This window comes from Alligator mississippiensis, chromosome 11 (genome assembly GCF_030867095.1).
Source record: "Alligator mississippiensis isolate rAllMis1 chromosome 11, rAllMis1, whole genome shotgun sequence".
NCBI classification, from domain to species: domain Eukaryota; kingdom Metazoa; phylum Chordata; order Crocodylia; family Alligatoridae; genus Alligator; species Alligator mississippiensis.
In genome coordinates this window covers 26,105,158-26,120,584 of record NC_081834.1, presented here as the reverse complement: position 1 = coordinate 26,120,584, position 15,427 = coordinate 26,105,158, and the positions used below count along the sequence as shown (strand labels likewise).

Genomic DNA, 15,427 nt, shown 5'->3' with positions numbered 1-15,427 from the left:
CTCAAGATTTATTGCTTAATTTAAAAATGGTTCTTTGGTACTAACTTGTGGCAGATTTTGTTTCAGTACAAAGTTTAAAAAAAAATTATAATTTGTCATGCCACTAACTTGGCTGATCTACAGACATTTTCATTACACACTTGTAGTTACATAAACTATCTTAGCATGGACTAATCACTGTACCAGTGATCAACTCTCAGCCAGTGTGTCAGAGCACCCTAGAGTGCTGCAAGATCCTTTGAAAGGTGCTGCAGGAAATGTGAGGAGATAAGGGAGCTGTGCAGGTGCAAATAAGGGCAGGCTGAGGCTTTTCTGGTTTTGTGGCTCTGCTATCCCTACTGCCCATCCCCTGTGCAAGGTAGTAAACACTGTAATAAATAAACAGGCTTTTGAAATAGGATGCCACTCAATTATTAGAAGTTACGGAGGTTGCCTTAAATGTAAAAAGGTTGAGAACCACTAGACTATACAAGTCTCCTAAAGTGATAATTTAAAGACTCCAAATCTGCATTTATATTACATTATTTAAATGGTAATCTAAACATCAGCATCTACTCTCCAATAGTGTGACTATCTTCAAACTGCTACATTACAGATAAGGAAGCAGAGGAAAAGTGGTGGAAGGAATAAGAACAGAGGAAGGTGAATTTACTGGGGCAGCTCATCAATATCTTTTATAAAGCTTATCTTCAAGTATTCAGCTACTACATTTCGAGGCGGCAAACATACTGTTCCCAAATGGCACTTAATCTTTCTAAAAACCAAAATAAATGTGGAGTATAAGGCATAAATATAATATGGAAATGTTTCTTTTTATAAAATAATAAAAGGTACAGCATCTCGTCTTCATCCCTTGATACTGCACTTTGATGCAGTGAGAAGTCTTCTAATGACTGTAAGAGTTAGACCGACAAGAGTTGTATTTAACTCCTGCTATGGCCACCCAGGTCACTTAAGTTAAAAGGGCAGGCTCCAGCTGAAAAGCAGTTAGCTGGTTGTCCTGGTTTAGGGCAAGATGATAGGCCAACAACCTTTACTATAATGTAACATTTTATGAGGAAATAAGAGAAACACAAAGGTAGTCGTCCTGGCACACAACACAATAGACGAGAATAGCAAAGCCTTGTTTATGCCCTCTAGAGCATCCGATGGCATAGAAGCAATGCAGATCTCTCACCTTGTTTCCAGATACCAAACCAATAGTTCTAAATTGGATTATGGGGAATGTTTTAATTAGAGAGCTAACATACATACAGAGTGTGTGTGTGTGTAATGTTACATAGTTGATAAACAACCTATTCACTCTTTTATAAATAAAGACACTTCAATTAGGGGTGTGCAAAGTGGGCCGTATTTGATTTGGATTCAGCCCCCTTCAGGGGACAGTGATTCAATTTGTTGATTTGGATAACTGTCCCGATTCAAATTCAGCCAAATCCAAATCTGAAGATTTGATGCTGATTGGGAGAATCATCGATTTGGCCATAGACACAGCTTTAAATGTTTTTCTACACACCTTGAGGTACCAGGTGGCTTGTGAATGCTGAGATGATGGGGCAGATGGAGCATCCCACAAGAGCACAGAACCCCCCCACCCCAGTGCTCCCCCAGACCCAGGAGGCACCAGTTGACAAGGGATATGCAACTGATGTCTGCGGTCTCCAGGGCTGGGGGCATGCATTACAGACTGGTAGTTGAGAGCCATGCACTGGGATGCGGGGCCAGGGCCAGCCCCAACCCCACTAGATCCAGGACTGGAGGCATATGTTAGGCCCAGCCCCGTGTACCAGCTGGCGCTAGAACTAGAGCCACTTGCCAGCCCCAACCCTGTGTACTGTGGCCTGATCCAAGTGCATCAGAGGTGGGGCTAGAGCCAACTGCACCAGCTTCAGGGCTGTGTGCTAGATACAACCAGCTACACTGCTTCAGAACCATGTAGCTCTCTAGCCAGTATGTGGGATTGGACCTGGTATGCCAAGTTCAGGACCATGTGTTGGGTCAGATTTGGCACACCAGGTCTTGCCATGGCCCATTCCCATGCACCAGCCCAATCTGGTATGCAGCTGGGGAGAGGGGGCAGGAATGTAGTGTCTAGGTAGCATTACATTGAAGAGGCTCCCAGAGCCGCAGTAATTAATATTGCCACTGCCCCACCCTGCTCCCCCCCCACCAAATTCGCAGACCCATGGGGACCCTTTTTCTACACATAATATGCACTTCATTTTTCCCCAGCTGGTTGGGGGGGGGGGAAGAGGTATGCGGTATATGCAAGAAAATATGGTATAATTGAGTAGTTTCACACTGTTTTCAGAATGAAGTAGTAAAATGAATCAGGAGTTCTATTTTTCCTTCCTGTAAGACATAAATTTTAAAAAAAACAACTCCCCCCCCAAAAAACCTGTTTTCTTTATTTTCTGAGATTAAAATTGCCTTGTATTTGGATAAAATACTTCCTCCCATCCAAACTACAGTATCTAAGAACAAGCCATAAAAACCTGGTAACTGAAATTTAGTTTATTCAATAAAATCTGCTCTCCTTGCTGCATGTCTGACTCATTACAGCTAAGGGGAAACGGACAATTTGGCTGCTTATCTAAATTGCTCTGATTGTATTTCAGGGCATATTACAACGCAATTTACATTCAACCGTTAAAATGTTTAGGCTGTTATTTGATGAATTTCGACATAAGCAACCAAAAAAACCCCTAAAACTATTCAGAAGTATGACATGTATGTTCTCTTTTCTAAAAATACTTTATATTTCCAAAATGGTATACAAGCTAATTGATTTTTCAAAGAGGTTATATAGTGAATCAGGAACTTCCCCACTCAAGGGCTTTCATGAACTCTTCTTCAGTAAAAGAAAGCATCTTGGCTGCTTCAATGTGCATCTATAAAAAAAAAAGACAATAATTTAATTATAGCTAATGAGGAATAATGAGAGATGGTACCATAAGTAAGCATACATTTAAGGCTGATCAAGTATCTGTAAAAACAGTTTTTTTGGGTTTTTTTGTTTTTTTTTAAGTGAAGGACAGAATTCTTTTTTTGTATGTCATGCCACGGGCAGAGTATTTTGATGAGTCTAGTTCAGTGCCAAAAAAGGCACAAAATGAGAAGTTAAACCTTGTACTTGTTCTTTTTTTCGAGCCGTGATACTCTATTTTAGGAATAATGTGAGAGTAAGAGAGAATGAAATACATTTCACTGACCTGATATTACACAACTTAACATAGGACACTAGGACTCTCCCACCCCTCCCCCATATGTGGTTCTTGACAGTCGAGGTGCTTTTAACAAGGTAATTAAAGAAAGGCTGAAAACCTTGTGGGCTTTTAAAAAATGATTACAAGAAAAATCAGTGTGCATTTCCTTCCAGAGCGTAGCATTCATTTCCTCTTTTGTAGTCATAGGTAGTATGAATCAAAAAGTATCTTTAGATCTACATCCCAAATGCCAATGTTTATTTTGAGCTCCCTACAAATAGAAGACTGTTACAGCTACTCTTCAGATAGGAAAAAAAAAATTAGCTGCTACTCTACCAGTACATAGCTGTTAAAAACATAAAAGTATGCACCTTTGCTGCAGTGGACTAAATCACAGTGTGCCCTGGAGATGCATGTTGCCTATCAACTGTTGAGTAAACCAGGTTCACTATATCTATCACAGCTTTCTTTCAGTTATAAAAGAGGTTCTGTCTCTACAATCCCACTACTTAAGGTCCACTCAAGGTACTGTACTAGATTGTAAGAATGTACTGTATATACTACAAACATTTCAGAAATGCCATTGTCTTGCAATTATAAAGTACAGTTGTTTAAATAACCGTTACCAGTGTTGGTAAAAACGGTAAGCCAATCAAAATATAAGGAACTTGCTCTTGATGCTTCACTCTGAAAAAACAAGCTACCCTTCAAAGATGGGCAGTGGCATCCAAGCACTTCAGATGCCAAATAATGAAAACAAGTTAAAGACTGTACTAGATACTGAATTTTCTCACTTCCACACTATTTTTAAAAAGGAGGAAACTATTCCTGCTTGTAAAAAGATAATACATATTTTTGTATTTTCTCTTACACAATTAAGGCTGCAAAGAAAGTATCCCATCTATGGATTCTTCTTCAATACAACAGTATTCTTAAGGAAGTAAATTAACAGAATACAGGACACATTAGAAACTGCCAAAAGGGATCATAAGATTTTATATACAAATATATTGTTGCTTTATAGCAAAAGGCTGCAACTCTTGATCCACTGAGAAGGTCAGGATTCCTTCTATGCAAAACTCATTTATAAATAAGACTCTTTCCGAAATAGTCTCTTAAATCCAACAAGATGGCTAGAAACCATCCTAAGGGGACCATTTTGAACACCAACAGCTGACTGCTACAAGTCACATTTCTCTGCTTTCCTGATTGTCTTTTATGTTTTCTCTCTCGTTCCCAAGATGATAGCATATTCTCTACCTCCAGGCTACTACCACTTGTTGGACCCATCTAAATTGAATATACAAATATTGTAGAGATGATCCAACCTAATTTTCTACATGTGCACACACATATTCAGAGAAAAGCTTGTTTAAAATCAATGTGGCTGTTGGTCCACTCCTGCAGTGCCTCCCCCGGAACATTTTCATCAACGGTGATGGCTGGGCCACACCTGGGCCTGAGATGCCTTCTTCCCCTTGAGAACATAGCAAGGGCAGGCCATGGCGAACTACTGCGTTTTCTAATTGCAACTTAAATTGGAAGAAGGAACATTTAGTGGCAAGCCTTCTTAAAGATTAGCTTTAGGTTTTAGCTACTATTATGATACTGGGGAAAATGTTCGTTTTTTCAGATAACTTATTTTTAAAACTGCATTATAAACTGTAAAGTTTTTTTCTTATTTCCTGGTTACTTTTAGAGTCTTCATGAACATAAATCACCTGGTTTCAAACACTGTATTTCATGTGACAGCCATTTTGCTGAATTAATTTTCCACCAGCTTCTCTGTTTAGAGATGGGCTTCCTTTGTGCTGATATGGGTGTCACACAGCACATAGGCTACTAACAATCTTGAATGTACTATTTCCTTTCTTCCAATTGCACCTAAGGGCCCTTGTGGCCAGATTAAGATTCTGACTTGCAAGCACTCCACCCAGGTCCCAGTCTTGAGTTGATGGGAACTTGGCCTTGTCATGGCCCTGGTAAAAGAATCTGGGCAGAAAGTATCAGCTAGTGTGAGAGATGCTAATGGAGTCCTTCAGGAAGCAAGTGAATGAGCCACAGCAAACAGCACCTAAGTTGTGAGAAGTCCCAAGAACACAAATGTCTTCTTAACAAGCTACAGATAGTCATCCAGACTAAGGAAGCTGCCTGGCTCAAGATAACTGCATCAGCACTATGGAAGGAAGAAACACCAACTGTTCTGAAAGAAGGAGACTTATTATCTTCCCTGGAACGATGCCCCTCCCCACATCCCATCTGAAGCCACAAGCCATCAAGTTTAAGAACCAATATTTGGTCCTTGGACCATAAGAAAAGAACAGACCCCAGTGGCTGGGGAGAGGGATCTACCTGTTACTAATGGCAGGAGGTGGCAGCAAAGATTACCGAGGTCTGACCATTATCCATATGAGCACTAGTCACACTGCCGGATGTGACTCTGAGCAGATCAAAAGTAATTACAAGCCGGAAGGAGTCATGAGAAAGTAGCCAGGGACACAAGTGTTCTTGTCAATCTTCCCTGTTCAGCATAAAGGCCCAAACAAGGACTTGAGACCAATGCATGACTATGCAGCTAGTGTCAACAGTTTCCTTTGCCATGAAGAAGATGTTGCACTAAAATAACTATTGGGAAGAGTTGGCAGCCATTGATGAAAAAGGGAAAAGTGCCTCCTAAAATGTTAACTTCCCAACTGAAAGTCTGGAGGTGAGTAAAACCAACTGATTTGGTGAAAGGGCTGAAATCTGGGAAGGGAAACGGGAAGTTACAGTAAGTTCTTATGAGAGAGGAGAGGAAAAACAGCCAATACTAAGGAGGAACTGGTTAAAAACCTAAAGGTCAAACAATTTTGGTGGAAGGGATTATGAAATGATTAACTTTTCTATTCAAAGAAAAGTGAGAGAGAAGCAGAATAAAGACAAGGCACTTAAAAAAAAACCCAGACCACAATGAATGCAGGCGCTGCTAGATAGGGTCTTTGGAAGATAGTATGAAGAATAAAAAAAGTGCAGAGGAGCTGGCAGTTAGCCAAATAGACTGTTTTAAAGGCACAACAGCAAACTATTCAAATTGTTTCAATGTGGAGGAAAGGAAGTATAGTAAAAGATGAATATTTGGAGACAATATTTGGGACATGAAAATCAGAAGGGAAACAAGAACACATGAATAAGGATAAGTAAGGATGAGTAAAAACAATAGGACAAGCATATATGGATTAAATCACAAAGGCTAAAACCAAATGAGGTACAACTAGCAAGGGCCAAAAATTAACGTGAGAAAAGGCTCTATCAATACATTAGAAGAGGAGGAAAATGAAAGCCTGATCTATTAGTTACTGGGGAATGACAACAAATAACAAAAGCCATAAAAAAGGGCTGAAGTATTGCACATTGCAGTCATCACAAGAAAGGTTTACTGATCAGATCCTTAACAAGATTAAATATAATAAAAAGATAAAGAGTGCAGGCCAGATTAGGGAAACAGATTAAAGAACATTTAGATAAAATAGATATATTCAAGTCAACAGCTAAACCAATCTCTTCTACCATTACTGATGATCTTCAAGAACTCATTGGAGGTAAGGTGAGACCTGAGAGGATAAAAGAAGGGGAACAGGAGGACTTAGACCAGTGTGCCTAGCTTTGAAAAAATGCTAGGACAAGCACTGTAATTAAACCATTTGTCAGCACAGAGAAGATACTGAAATGATAATAAACAGCTAATACACATTTATGAAGAACAAACCAAAGTAGCATGTGTCAACCAAAGTATTTTCTTTCTTTGATAGAGTAACTGTGCTAGTGAGTAAGGAGGAAACCAGATATGATATCTTGATTTTTTTTTTTTTAGTAAGACATTGAATGCTCTCCCACATGACCATTTGCTTACTCATAAGCAAATACGCTCTTGGTGATATCACTGCACAGTAGATGCTGAACTATTTGATTACCAAGTTTTCAATGCTTTGCTCTTAAACAGGGACTGGCATCATAACTGTAATGCTTTATGTCAATAGTGCACAAACCATGGTTCACGAGCTCCATCCAGCTCACCCGTGCAGTACTTGCAGTTCTCTGGGGGAGAGCCCCTCCCACTTCTTCACCCCTGAGGTGGCTCCAAGGGACAGCGCAGCCCAGCACTGGGCTGCAGCTGCACCACTTACCTAGAGGGGCACGCTCTCCACAGGGAAAGCCAGAGTGGCTCAGTGGTGCAGGGGTGGTCACCTCCACTACGGGTCACTCAGTACCTCCCTATACCTCTTCCCCCCCGGCTCTCCAACTTCAGTGCAGGATTGGATGTGGCTCCCAAGGCAAATAACTCTGGCCACCCCTGCTTTACATAAATAACCAAAAAGAAACAGATTTTCACCACGAGGGTATAAAGTGATCCAATGGAGGAAGCAGCAGCTAGATCGGTGAATAACTATCAGAACAGTCAACCTTCCAGAACTGTTTTAGCAGACTGGCTGAGCAAACTTCTCATTTAATCATAAATGGTCACTAACAAATGTAATTGCTCATGAAATATTTCAGGAATGAGGTTATATACCCATCTGCCTCAGATGGCAACTTTCTTGCCTAGGAAGAAAGTCAGTCTGGGGTTTGAACAAACTGCTTTTCTTATTTAATGTCAATGTAGCCTGCCTTGTATCCCATAACTGGTAACATTAAAAACAAGAACAAGATATAAAGGGGTGCATGAGCTGAAACTTTGAGGGAGAAAGGGTACACATGCCGTTTCAGCAACTGTTTTCAGAAATGTTCCCATTTCCTTGATTTGTAGGTCAGTCACGTAGTACTTCATTCACATCTTTATGAAGCCTCTTGCTACGGGACAGGCTGCCAGAGCTGTTTCTTTGGCAGTGACGCTTCCAATACTATTCTCTCAGTTTGGTTTGCCATCTCCTTTTTTGACACCACTGCTTGACAGCCATTTGGAGTGGACCACATAGAGAAAAATGTTTGAAGAAAATGAGGTAACTTACCTTCCAGTAACCGGTGTTCTTCACCATGTGTTGAAGAACCTGCCTTCAATTCTACTGTACCATTCTACTTTTTGTGTAGATGGGAACTGGCTTTGCCCTGCTCAGTTTTGCCTGTAGGAGGAGGTCTGAGGGAAGTACGGGCAGAGTTTGACTAATGGATACTGATGATCCAAATGTTTTTCCAAGTGTACCAAGTGGAATATTGATACTGTCACGGGATGGGGTCCTTAAGGATGGCTGCGTTACCCTTAGGGACCCTCAACGACGCCAGTTCGGCCCACTGGGCACCCTCTATTCTCACCCACCACGTCTTGCTGGAATAATTGGTATAGGGAGGCTGCCTTTAAGCCTACCCAAGCATGGTTGTGATGGATTTCCCGGACCCTGTGGGTCCTGTTTCAAAACAAATGTCCCGGGACACCCCAGCCTTATGGGCTATATGCATGACTCTAACCGCCCCTTTACCACGCCCCAAGCCTCGCAGATGGTACTGTCGCTGTCTTGCCTAGACCTTGCTGTAATTGGTCCCCTTGTCCTCTCTCCCTGGGCTCTCCGCAGCCCCGTCTCACTCAGCACCCCACTGGCACCAGGGTCTCTGCACCCCAAATATAATGCCACACCCCCTCTGGCGCCAGGGGTCTCTGTGCCCTCAAAGGGGTCTATGCACCCCAAAGTGCCGCACCCTCTCTGGCACTGGGGTCCCCACACTGCAGTGGACCCCCTATGAGGCCGCCTCCTTCCCCAAATAGCCTCACCCAAATCACCGGTGGTATGAAACAAACAAAACACAAGCCCCTGAACTATAACGTAATGCAAAAGATACAAGGGCATGCTCTGTCCCCTTAAAAGCATAGAACTTCCCCTCTGGCCCTTAAATAACTTATGGCCAACAGTACCTGTATAGCTCATGGAGCCCCATTAGCCCTGGGTACAGCATATTAAGCAGCTGCTGCATCACTGGGCACTTCCGCCCTGGAGGCTTCTTCCCATCTGCCTGCTAGCAGGGAACTGCTCCCCCTAGGCCCCATCCTGGGGTTTATATGGACCCAGGGCTTTGCCCCTTCTGGTCAACTGACCAGGTGCAGGCTATTTTGCTTTCTGGCTTGTAGCCCTGGTAACCTTCACTTGGGCTTCTGCCTCTCTCTTTGGGCTCTGTTGCCACGCAGTTTCTGCCCTTCTAGAAGCATGGCATTTTAGTGCCCCTGCGACAGATATAAGCAACACATCTCTGAGAACAGAAGTTAACCATAAGGTAAGTCATCTCTTGTCACAGATTAGAAGGCCAAACATTGCCAAAGTTATCTGCTACTCCCATTTTGAAGCAGCTGGTGAAAAATAGCTGGATTTAGTTCTGAAAGACCACCTGCTATAGCTGCTGATGTATCTTAAGTTCTTTTTTAAAGAAAAAATATGTGTTGCTGAGGGGAATGCCCTGCATTGGCTGGAGATCAGGGGAAGCCATTGTTATCTGAGCAACATTTACTCCATGAATAACAGAAAAGACCCTTGGTCTCAGGGCTGAACAGCCTGTGTCACTAAGACTATATATATTCCTTTTTAGAAGATACATTCAAGTCAAGAAATAGTCTTAGTGTCCTCTCTGTAATGGAAAAAGCCAGTACTGCAACCCAGTGACAGGAAGCCTAGCTGATCCATGCCATTTACTGATTTTTCAGGACTGTAGATGTGTTGCCACATCACTATCAGGAAATACTCATGACAATCTTGACAATAAACATTTGTAGCCTGAAGTGTGCCAGTCTCAATTGTTATACAAGTGTAATTTGAAATTTTGAGTTGACTGACACTCACCTTTTGTCTCTTTAAAATATCAATTAACTTCAACTGTTTCTTGAAACCTGCCATTAGCTCCCCTTTTTGTTTCTCCAGTCTCTTGTTTTGAATTTTTAATTCTTCAAATTTTTTGAGCTCTTGGTTAGCTATATCCTAGCAGGGAAGAGACAAACAACCTGTTATCAGTGGGGTGGGTACTTTAACACAACACAAAAAGGACAAATAGAGGCGAACTAAAACATTTGAGAAGGAATGAAAGCTGGATCTTATTAGTACCTTACATATCCTTGAAACAGAAAAGAGCACCTAGTTGATAAGGAGCTTCTACATTATTAAGGTAGTGGAACTTTTAACACAAGGTTTCTGCATGTGTGTCTGACAGGCATGAGTAATTTGGGTGTAACACAGACTGGTATTCATGTATATTTCCTTTTCTTGCATATAATTTTACTGTGTTTCTTCTGGCAATCTAGTCTATGACCTGTTTTCTTGTTTTGTTTTTACTAGATATAAAACCAATGTAGACATTCAAGGGGAATATACTGGCTTGCAATTACTTAGCCAAATTTTGCCAACATATGACTACTTCATTTATAAATGAAGTAACATTTTCCTTTCCTTTATTTGTAATCATATACTTAACTCTTGAGTTAAAGAAAAAAATACAGATAAACCAGAAATACACTGTTCATAGCCCATATGTGTTACATCATTTTTCAACTCTTCAAACAGCTAGAAAAATCAAGTGATTTATTACAGGATTCTAATTTCCTGTATAACTTTTTCCAGATCTGATATGATCTACAAGCAGAAGAAAAATCCTCCAATCTCCTATTGTCATCAATGATATGAGTATATTCAGTCAGTACATGATCAAGCACCTTGTTTCATTTCAGTATTGCTCTTCAAGTTTTTTTTTAGATGTACCTTGTTATTTTGCTTCAGTTTATTCAGCTCCATTCTATACCTTTCTGCTTCCTCAAGGGCCCTATTTAAGCGAACTTCTGTTGCACTCTGACTGGTTGAAGCCTGTTTCTGTGCACGCTTTAGATTTTCTAATTCCTGTAGAAGCCAAAAATGAAAGAATTTTTTTCAAGTAATCACACTTCAGTGAGTACCCAGCAAGCTACAAGTTTAGAGCAGGGGACATCCTACAAACCTGCTTGGTTTGGCCTGTGAGTAGAATCAAAATTTAGGCCAGCTAGTATTACAACTCAAACTTCTCCCTCAGTTTCTCCCTTCCTCCCTTTAGAAATACACCCCTTTCTAGCATTTGTCTCCAAATCTTTTGCTTGAATGTTGGAGCATGGGTCAAGAGAGACCACAGAATTGCACCATGGGCCAGTGACACTGAACTTACATTGCAACATTTAAGTTGCTTTGGAACCAGTTGGTGAGCTACCTAGTCAGGATGATAAACACTTGAGCTGCATTTAACTTCTCTGATGCCAGGATTTGATAGTTTCATAAGTAGGGAAATGGTGAGGAAAAAGCAAAAGGTAGAGACACGTTAGAAGAGAGTAATGAGAGAAGAGATCAGAGGATAAAGAGGATCAGAGGATGACAAAGCAGAAGCCAAGAATATAACATATCCTGGCAGAAACAGGCCCTTATCATTTACATTAAAAATATCTCTAGAAAAACAGAGTTATATTTTCAAAAGTAGTTGTAGGAAAAGGAAGACTCCGTAAGCAAGACAGGAACCATTTAAAATTGGATAGTATATTTTTTTTAATTCATTTTGAGTTTTCTTTTAGAAACAGTGTCCCACTTTCTCTATTTGTTTAAATATGAACCTTTCTGAAACTATATAGACTGTGAGCTATCCTTCATATGCATATTTATGTCAGAAAAATGACTTGCCTTATTTACTCAAATCCAACACAAAGTTTTTCCCCCATTCCACATGAGGAAAAAAAAGCCTCCTGGAGGCAACCACTGCTGAAGCCACAGCTGTGTGCCCCAAGCCAGGGCTGAAGCTGGAGCTGTTGCTGCCAGGCCAAAGCCAGGGTGGTTTGTGCAGTGGGGGAGAGGGCACGCGGTGTGGGGAGCATGGGCAAGATTATGCAGTGAGCAGCAGAAGCACAAGGGAGATTGTGTGGTGCAGGGGGCTGGAGGAGTGCAGGGGAGACCACAGGCTGTGTGGGTAGGGGGGAATGCAGGGGGACTGCACAGTGGCAGGGGAGTGGCTACAGCTGTGGCCCCAGCCCCAACCTCAACCTGGGGCACTGCCATGGCATGGCTAGGGCCAGAAGAACCACATGCTCCATTTCCCAGGCCAGAGCCAGAGCTGCTGCACAGGGTAAGCAGCAGGTGCAGGTTGGAGATGCCGGGGAGGAGGGGCAAATAAGTAGGAAAGGGTGAGAATCAGCCTGCTTGCCTTCCCACTGCTTGCCCCCACCACTTGCCCTCATACTGCAGTGATGAGGGGACAAATTGAAGACAATAAAATTAATTGCAGTGATTAGATTCTATCCCTGGAAAATTATAACAAAATTATAATCAACCTGGATTAAGGTAAATATGGAAATTAGGAACATGTCTGACAAATTTACACGAAAAAGGAATGATGGTATATTACCACTGGATCATATATAGAAAAGGTTTGATACAGACAAAAAAGATGGGGAAACAATAATTTTTATCTGACTAATACTCCTAGACTCTGCTGCTAAATATCCATCCTCAAATTTTGGATAAATGTAGGTTTAGCTATACCACATTTTGTCAACTGCCTGCCCATATACCAAGCTAAAAGGCTGTGCAGGGTTCACTTTCTTTTCCTCCAGCACTTGCATACAGTTTTTCTGGTAAACCAGTTAGCTGGAAATTGAACCCTGTTTCCAGGAACAAACATTAAAACAGGATGTTTTGCAACTCTTTGTTTTGATAACATTACCATTTTGAACTTTATGCCAAGATGTTGAAGCTAGAGGTGTACCAATACATCGGTCCATATCATATCAGCACCAATAAAAGGAAAATTGACATTGTTGGCAATGGGATTTTTTGGCTGATGTGGCTAATAACGTCGCCGATAAACGCCATGTACATGCATAGCCACGGCATGCACATGGCCAGCCTGGAAGCTTGGAGAGCAGCATCTGGCTTGTAAGTCTGTTAGGGGGAGAGGAAAGAGGGCAGGGAGGGGTGATCGAGGCCCCTGAGGTGAGGGAGGTAGTGGGGCTGGGGCTGGGACGGAGTCAAAAGTGGCTTATCTGAGGGGTGCAGGGGTGGGGCAGCTCCCACTGCTGCACACACCCCAGGGAGAGGCATGGGGAGCATATGCTCCACAGATCCCTCACTGCAGGGGCCTCGATCTACCTCCCCTACCCTCCTTCCCTCCCCTGCAACAGACTTACCAGCCAGATGCTGCTCCCCAAGCTGACAGGCTGCATATTGGCAATCGGATCAGTATCGGCCGATATGGCTCGTTAATGGCCATCGGTATTGGCCCAAAAAATCTTTATCAGTGCACCCCTAGTTGAAGCCATTAATAAAGTCAAATTGCTTGTCTTAGTCTTTGGGGGGCACATCTACATGTGCATTAATTCGACTTGAATAAACTTCAGGACAGTTCACACTGGAGTTTATTGCTTCCAAGTACCACACTTATACATGTACCCAGGACTAGCACAATGAGCTGGGTCAGAGCAGCCCCAGCTGGCAGCAGTCCCCAGGGATCACCCTGCCAGCCTGGGGCTGCTCTGACCCAGCTCAACATGCTGCAGAGGGGGTGGATGGTGCATAAGGGTGTTTCAATGTGGGGCTAACCAGCAGACAGCCCCCACACTGAAGCACCCTCATGCTCCAGCTAGATCCATCAGCATCTACATGTGCATTGCAACACACTAAATAATGCTGCTGCAGGATAGTATTTATAAGCCAGGGCAAGCAATTATTTTGGACAGAGGGCCACTTACCAAGTTTTGGCAAGCTATCAAGAGTTGCCCTTTGACAGGTGCCCCACCCCCTGGTTGCCATCTTGGGACCAGAAGTCCTGCCCCGCCTAGCCCCTGACCTTTGCCACCAGAAGTCCCTTCCCTTGTCCACAGAAGTTTGCCATCTCAGAACCACATATTCACAGATGTTTAGGGCTGGAAGGGACCTCATGAGATCGCTGGGTCCAGCCCCCGTGCTCTGGGCAGGAAAGACTGCTGGGGTCAAATAACCCCAGCAAGGTGTATGCCCAGTCTCATTTTAAAGATCTCCAGGGTAGGTTCCTGCAACACCCACACTGGGAGTCTAGAAGTTTTTTTCCATGAAGAAGTTTTTCCTTATATCCAGAAAATACCAAATTATATTCTAAAAATCAAATATCTACTACAACATTAATTTCATTAAAAAAATATTTTTGTCATGATTTACTTGTTTGTGTAGTGTACATAGAGGTGATTATAGAATAGCTTATGAAGTCTTATTCTTGTATATTGTGGGGGGAGCTTGGGGGGTATAGGTGTGTGGGCATAAGTTTGTGGGGGGCTGTGGGTATGCATGTATGTGGGGTGTGGGGGAAGGTGTGTGTGTGTTGGGTTTGTGGGGGATGGATAGGTTTGCGTGTGTATGGGTTTGGGGGGATATGAGTGTATGTATATGAGGTGGGGGAGCATGTTGGTATGTGTGTGGATATGTGGGGTGTGGGTAGGGTATACGGTTTGTGGGGGGAAGGTGGCTGGGGAGGATTGTAGCATGTGTGGAGGGGGAGGGTGTCTGGTGTGTGTGAGGGGGTATGGAGTGTATAAGGTGGGGTGTGGGTACCCACAGCCCCTGCCACCAGTGGCAGCAGCAGGCCATGAGGCTTCAGGGCAGTCAGGGCCTGTGGCAGACAGAGCCCCTACCAGTGCTTCTGTCAGCCCAGGCTCAGTGCTCCTGCCACCCCTGGCCTCAGGGCACCAGCGCAGGCCCTGTGCTCCTGCCTGCCCAGTCACTGCCACTTCCCCCACCTTCCCCATTTGCCACCACTGCCCTTCTCCTACCACCTCCCTACCTTCCTGCTCACTGCCACCACTACTTCTACACCCACAACCCTGCTGTCTGCTCTGGTACCACAGAGTTTCCGGCTATATGGCTGTGTCCACACAGCAGGAACCGGCCCAGCCCAGCTGGTGCCACATGGAGCCAGCTGTGAATTGCAGAGGCCAATCCAGATGAGCTCCTGCTGCGTCCTATAATCCAGTAATGCAGTCGAGAACCACGTGGTGCTGGAGCAGCCAGCAGGCGGGTGAGTGGACAGGAGGGTGGGGAGAAATGGTGGTGGTGGGCAGGAAAGTGGTGGTGGCAGGTGGGTGAGGTAGCAGGCGGGAGCTCAGTGATAGCCCATGCTGGTGCCCTGGAACCAGGGCCAATGGGCAGGGTGGCAGGAGCACAGGGCGCAGGCTGGCAAGGGCTCTATGGAGCCGGGCCAGGCTGTGCCAGCAGAGAGAGGGGCAGAGCCAACCCATA

General features: G+C 43.5%; 1 protein-coding gene across 4 annotated transcripts in view; it reads right to left on the bottom strand.

Annotated features, from left to right (window-relative positions):
* Window positions 1-2,499: 2,499 nt before the first annotated feature.
* TEX9 (testis expressed 9) overlaps window positions 2,500-15,427 on the bottom strand; it is a 35,503-nt gene continuing 22,575 nt past the window's right edge. For 3 of the 4 annotated variants that reach the window (XM_019477850.2, XM_059714697.1, XM_059714699.1), the window contains 3 exons: window positions 10,913-11,047; window positions 10,004-10,138; window positions 2,500-2,891 (listed from right to left, as the gene is read on the bottom strand). In XM_019477850.2, coding sequence (XP_019333395.2) covers window positions 2,814-2,891; window positions 10,004-10,138; window positions 10,913-11,047 — 348 coding nt within the window. In that variant the 3' untranslated portion in view covers window positions 2,500-2,813. The remainder of the gene's footprint in view (window positions 2,892-10,003; window positions 10,139-10,912; window positions 11,048-15,427) is intronic. The other variant, XM_059714698.1, reaches the window with a different exon arrangement.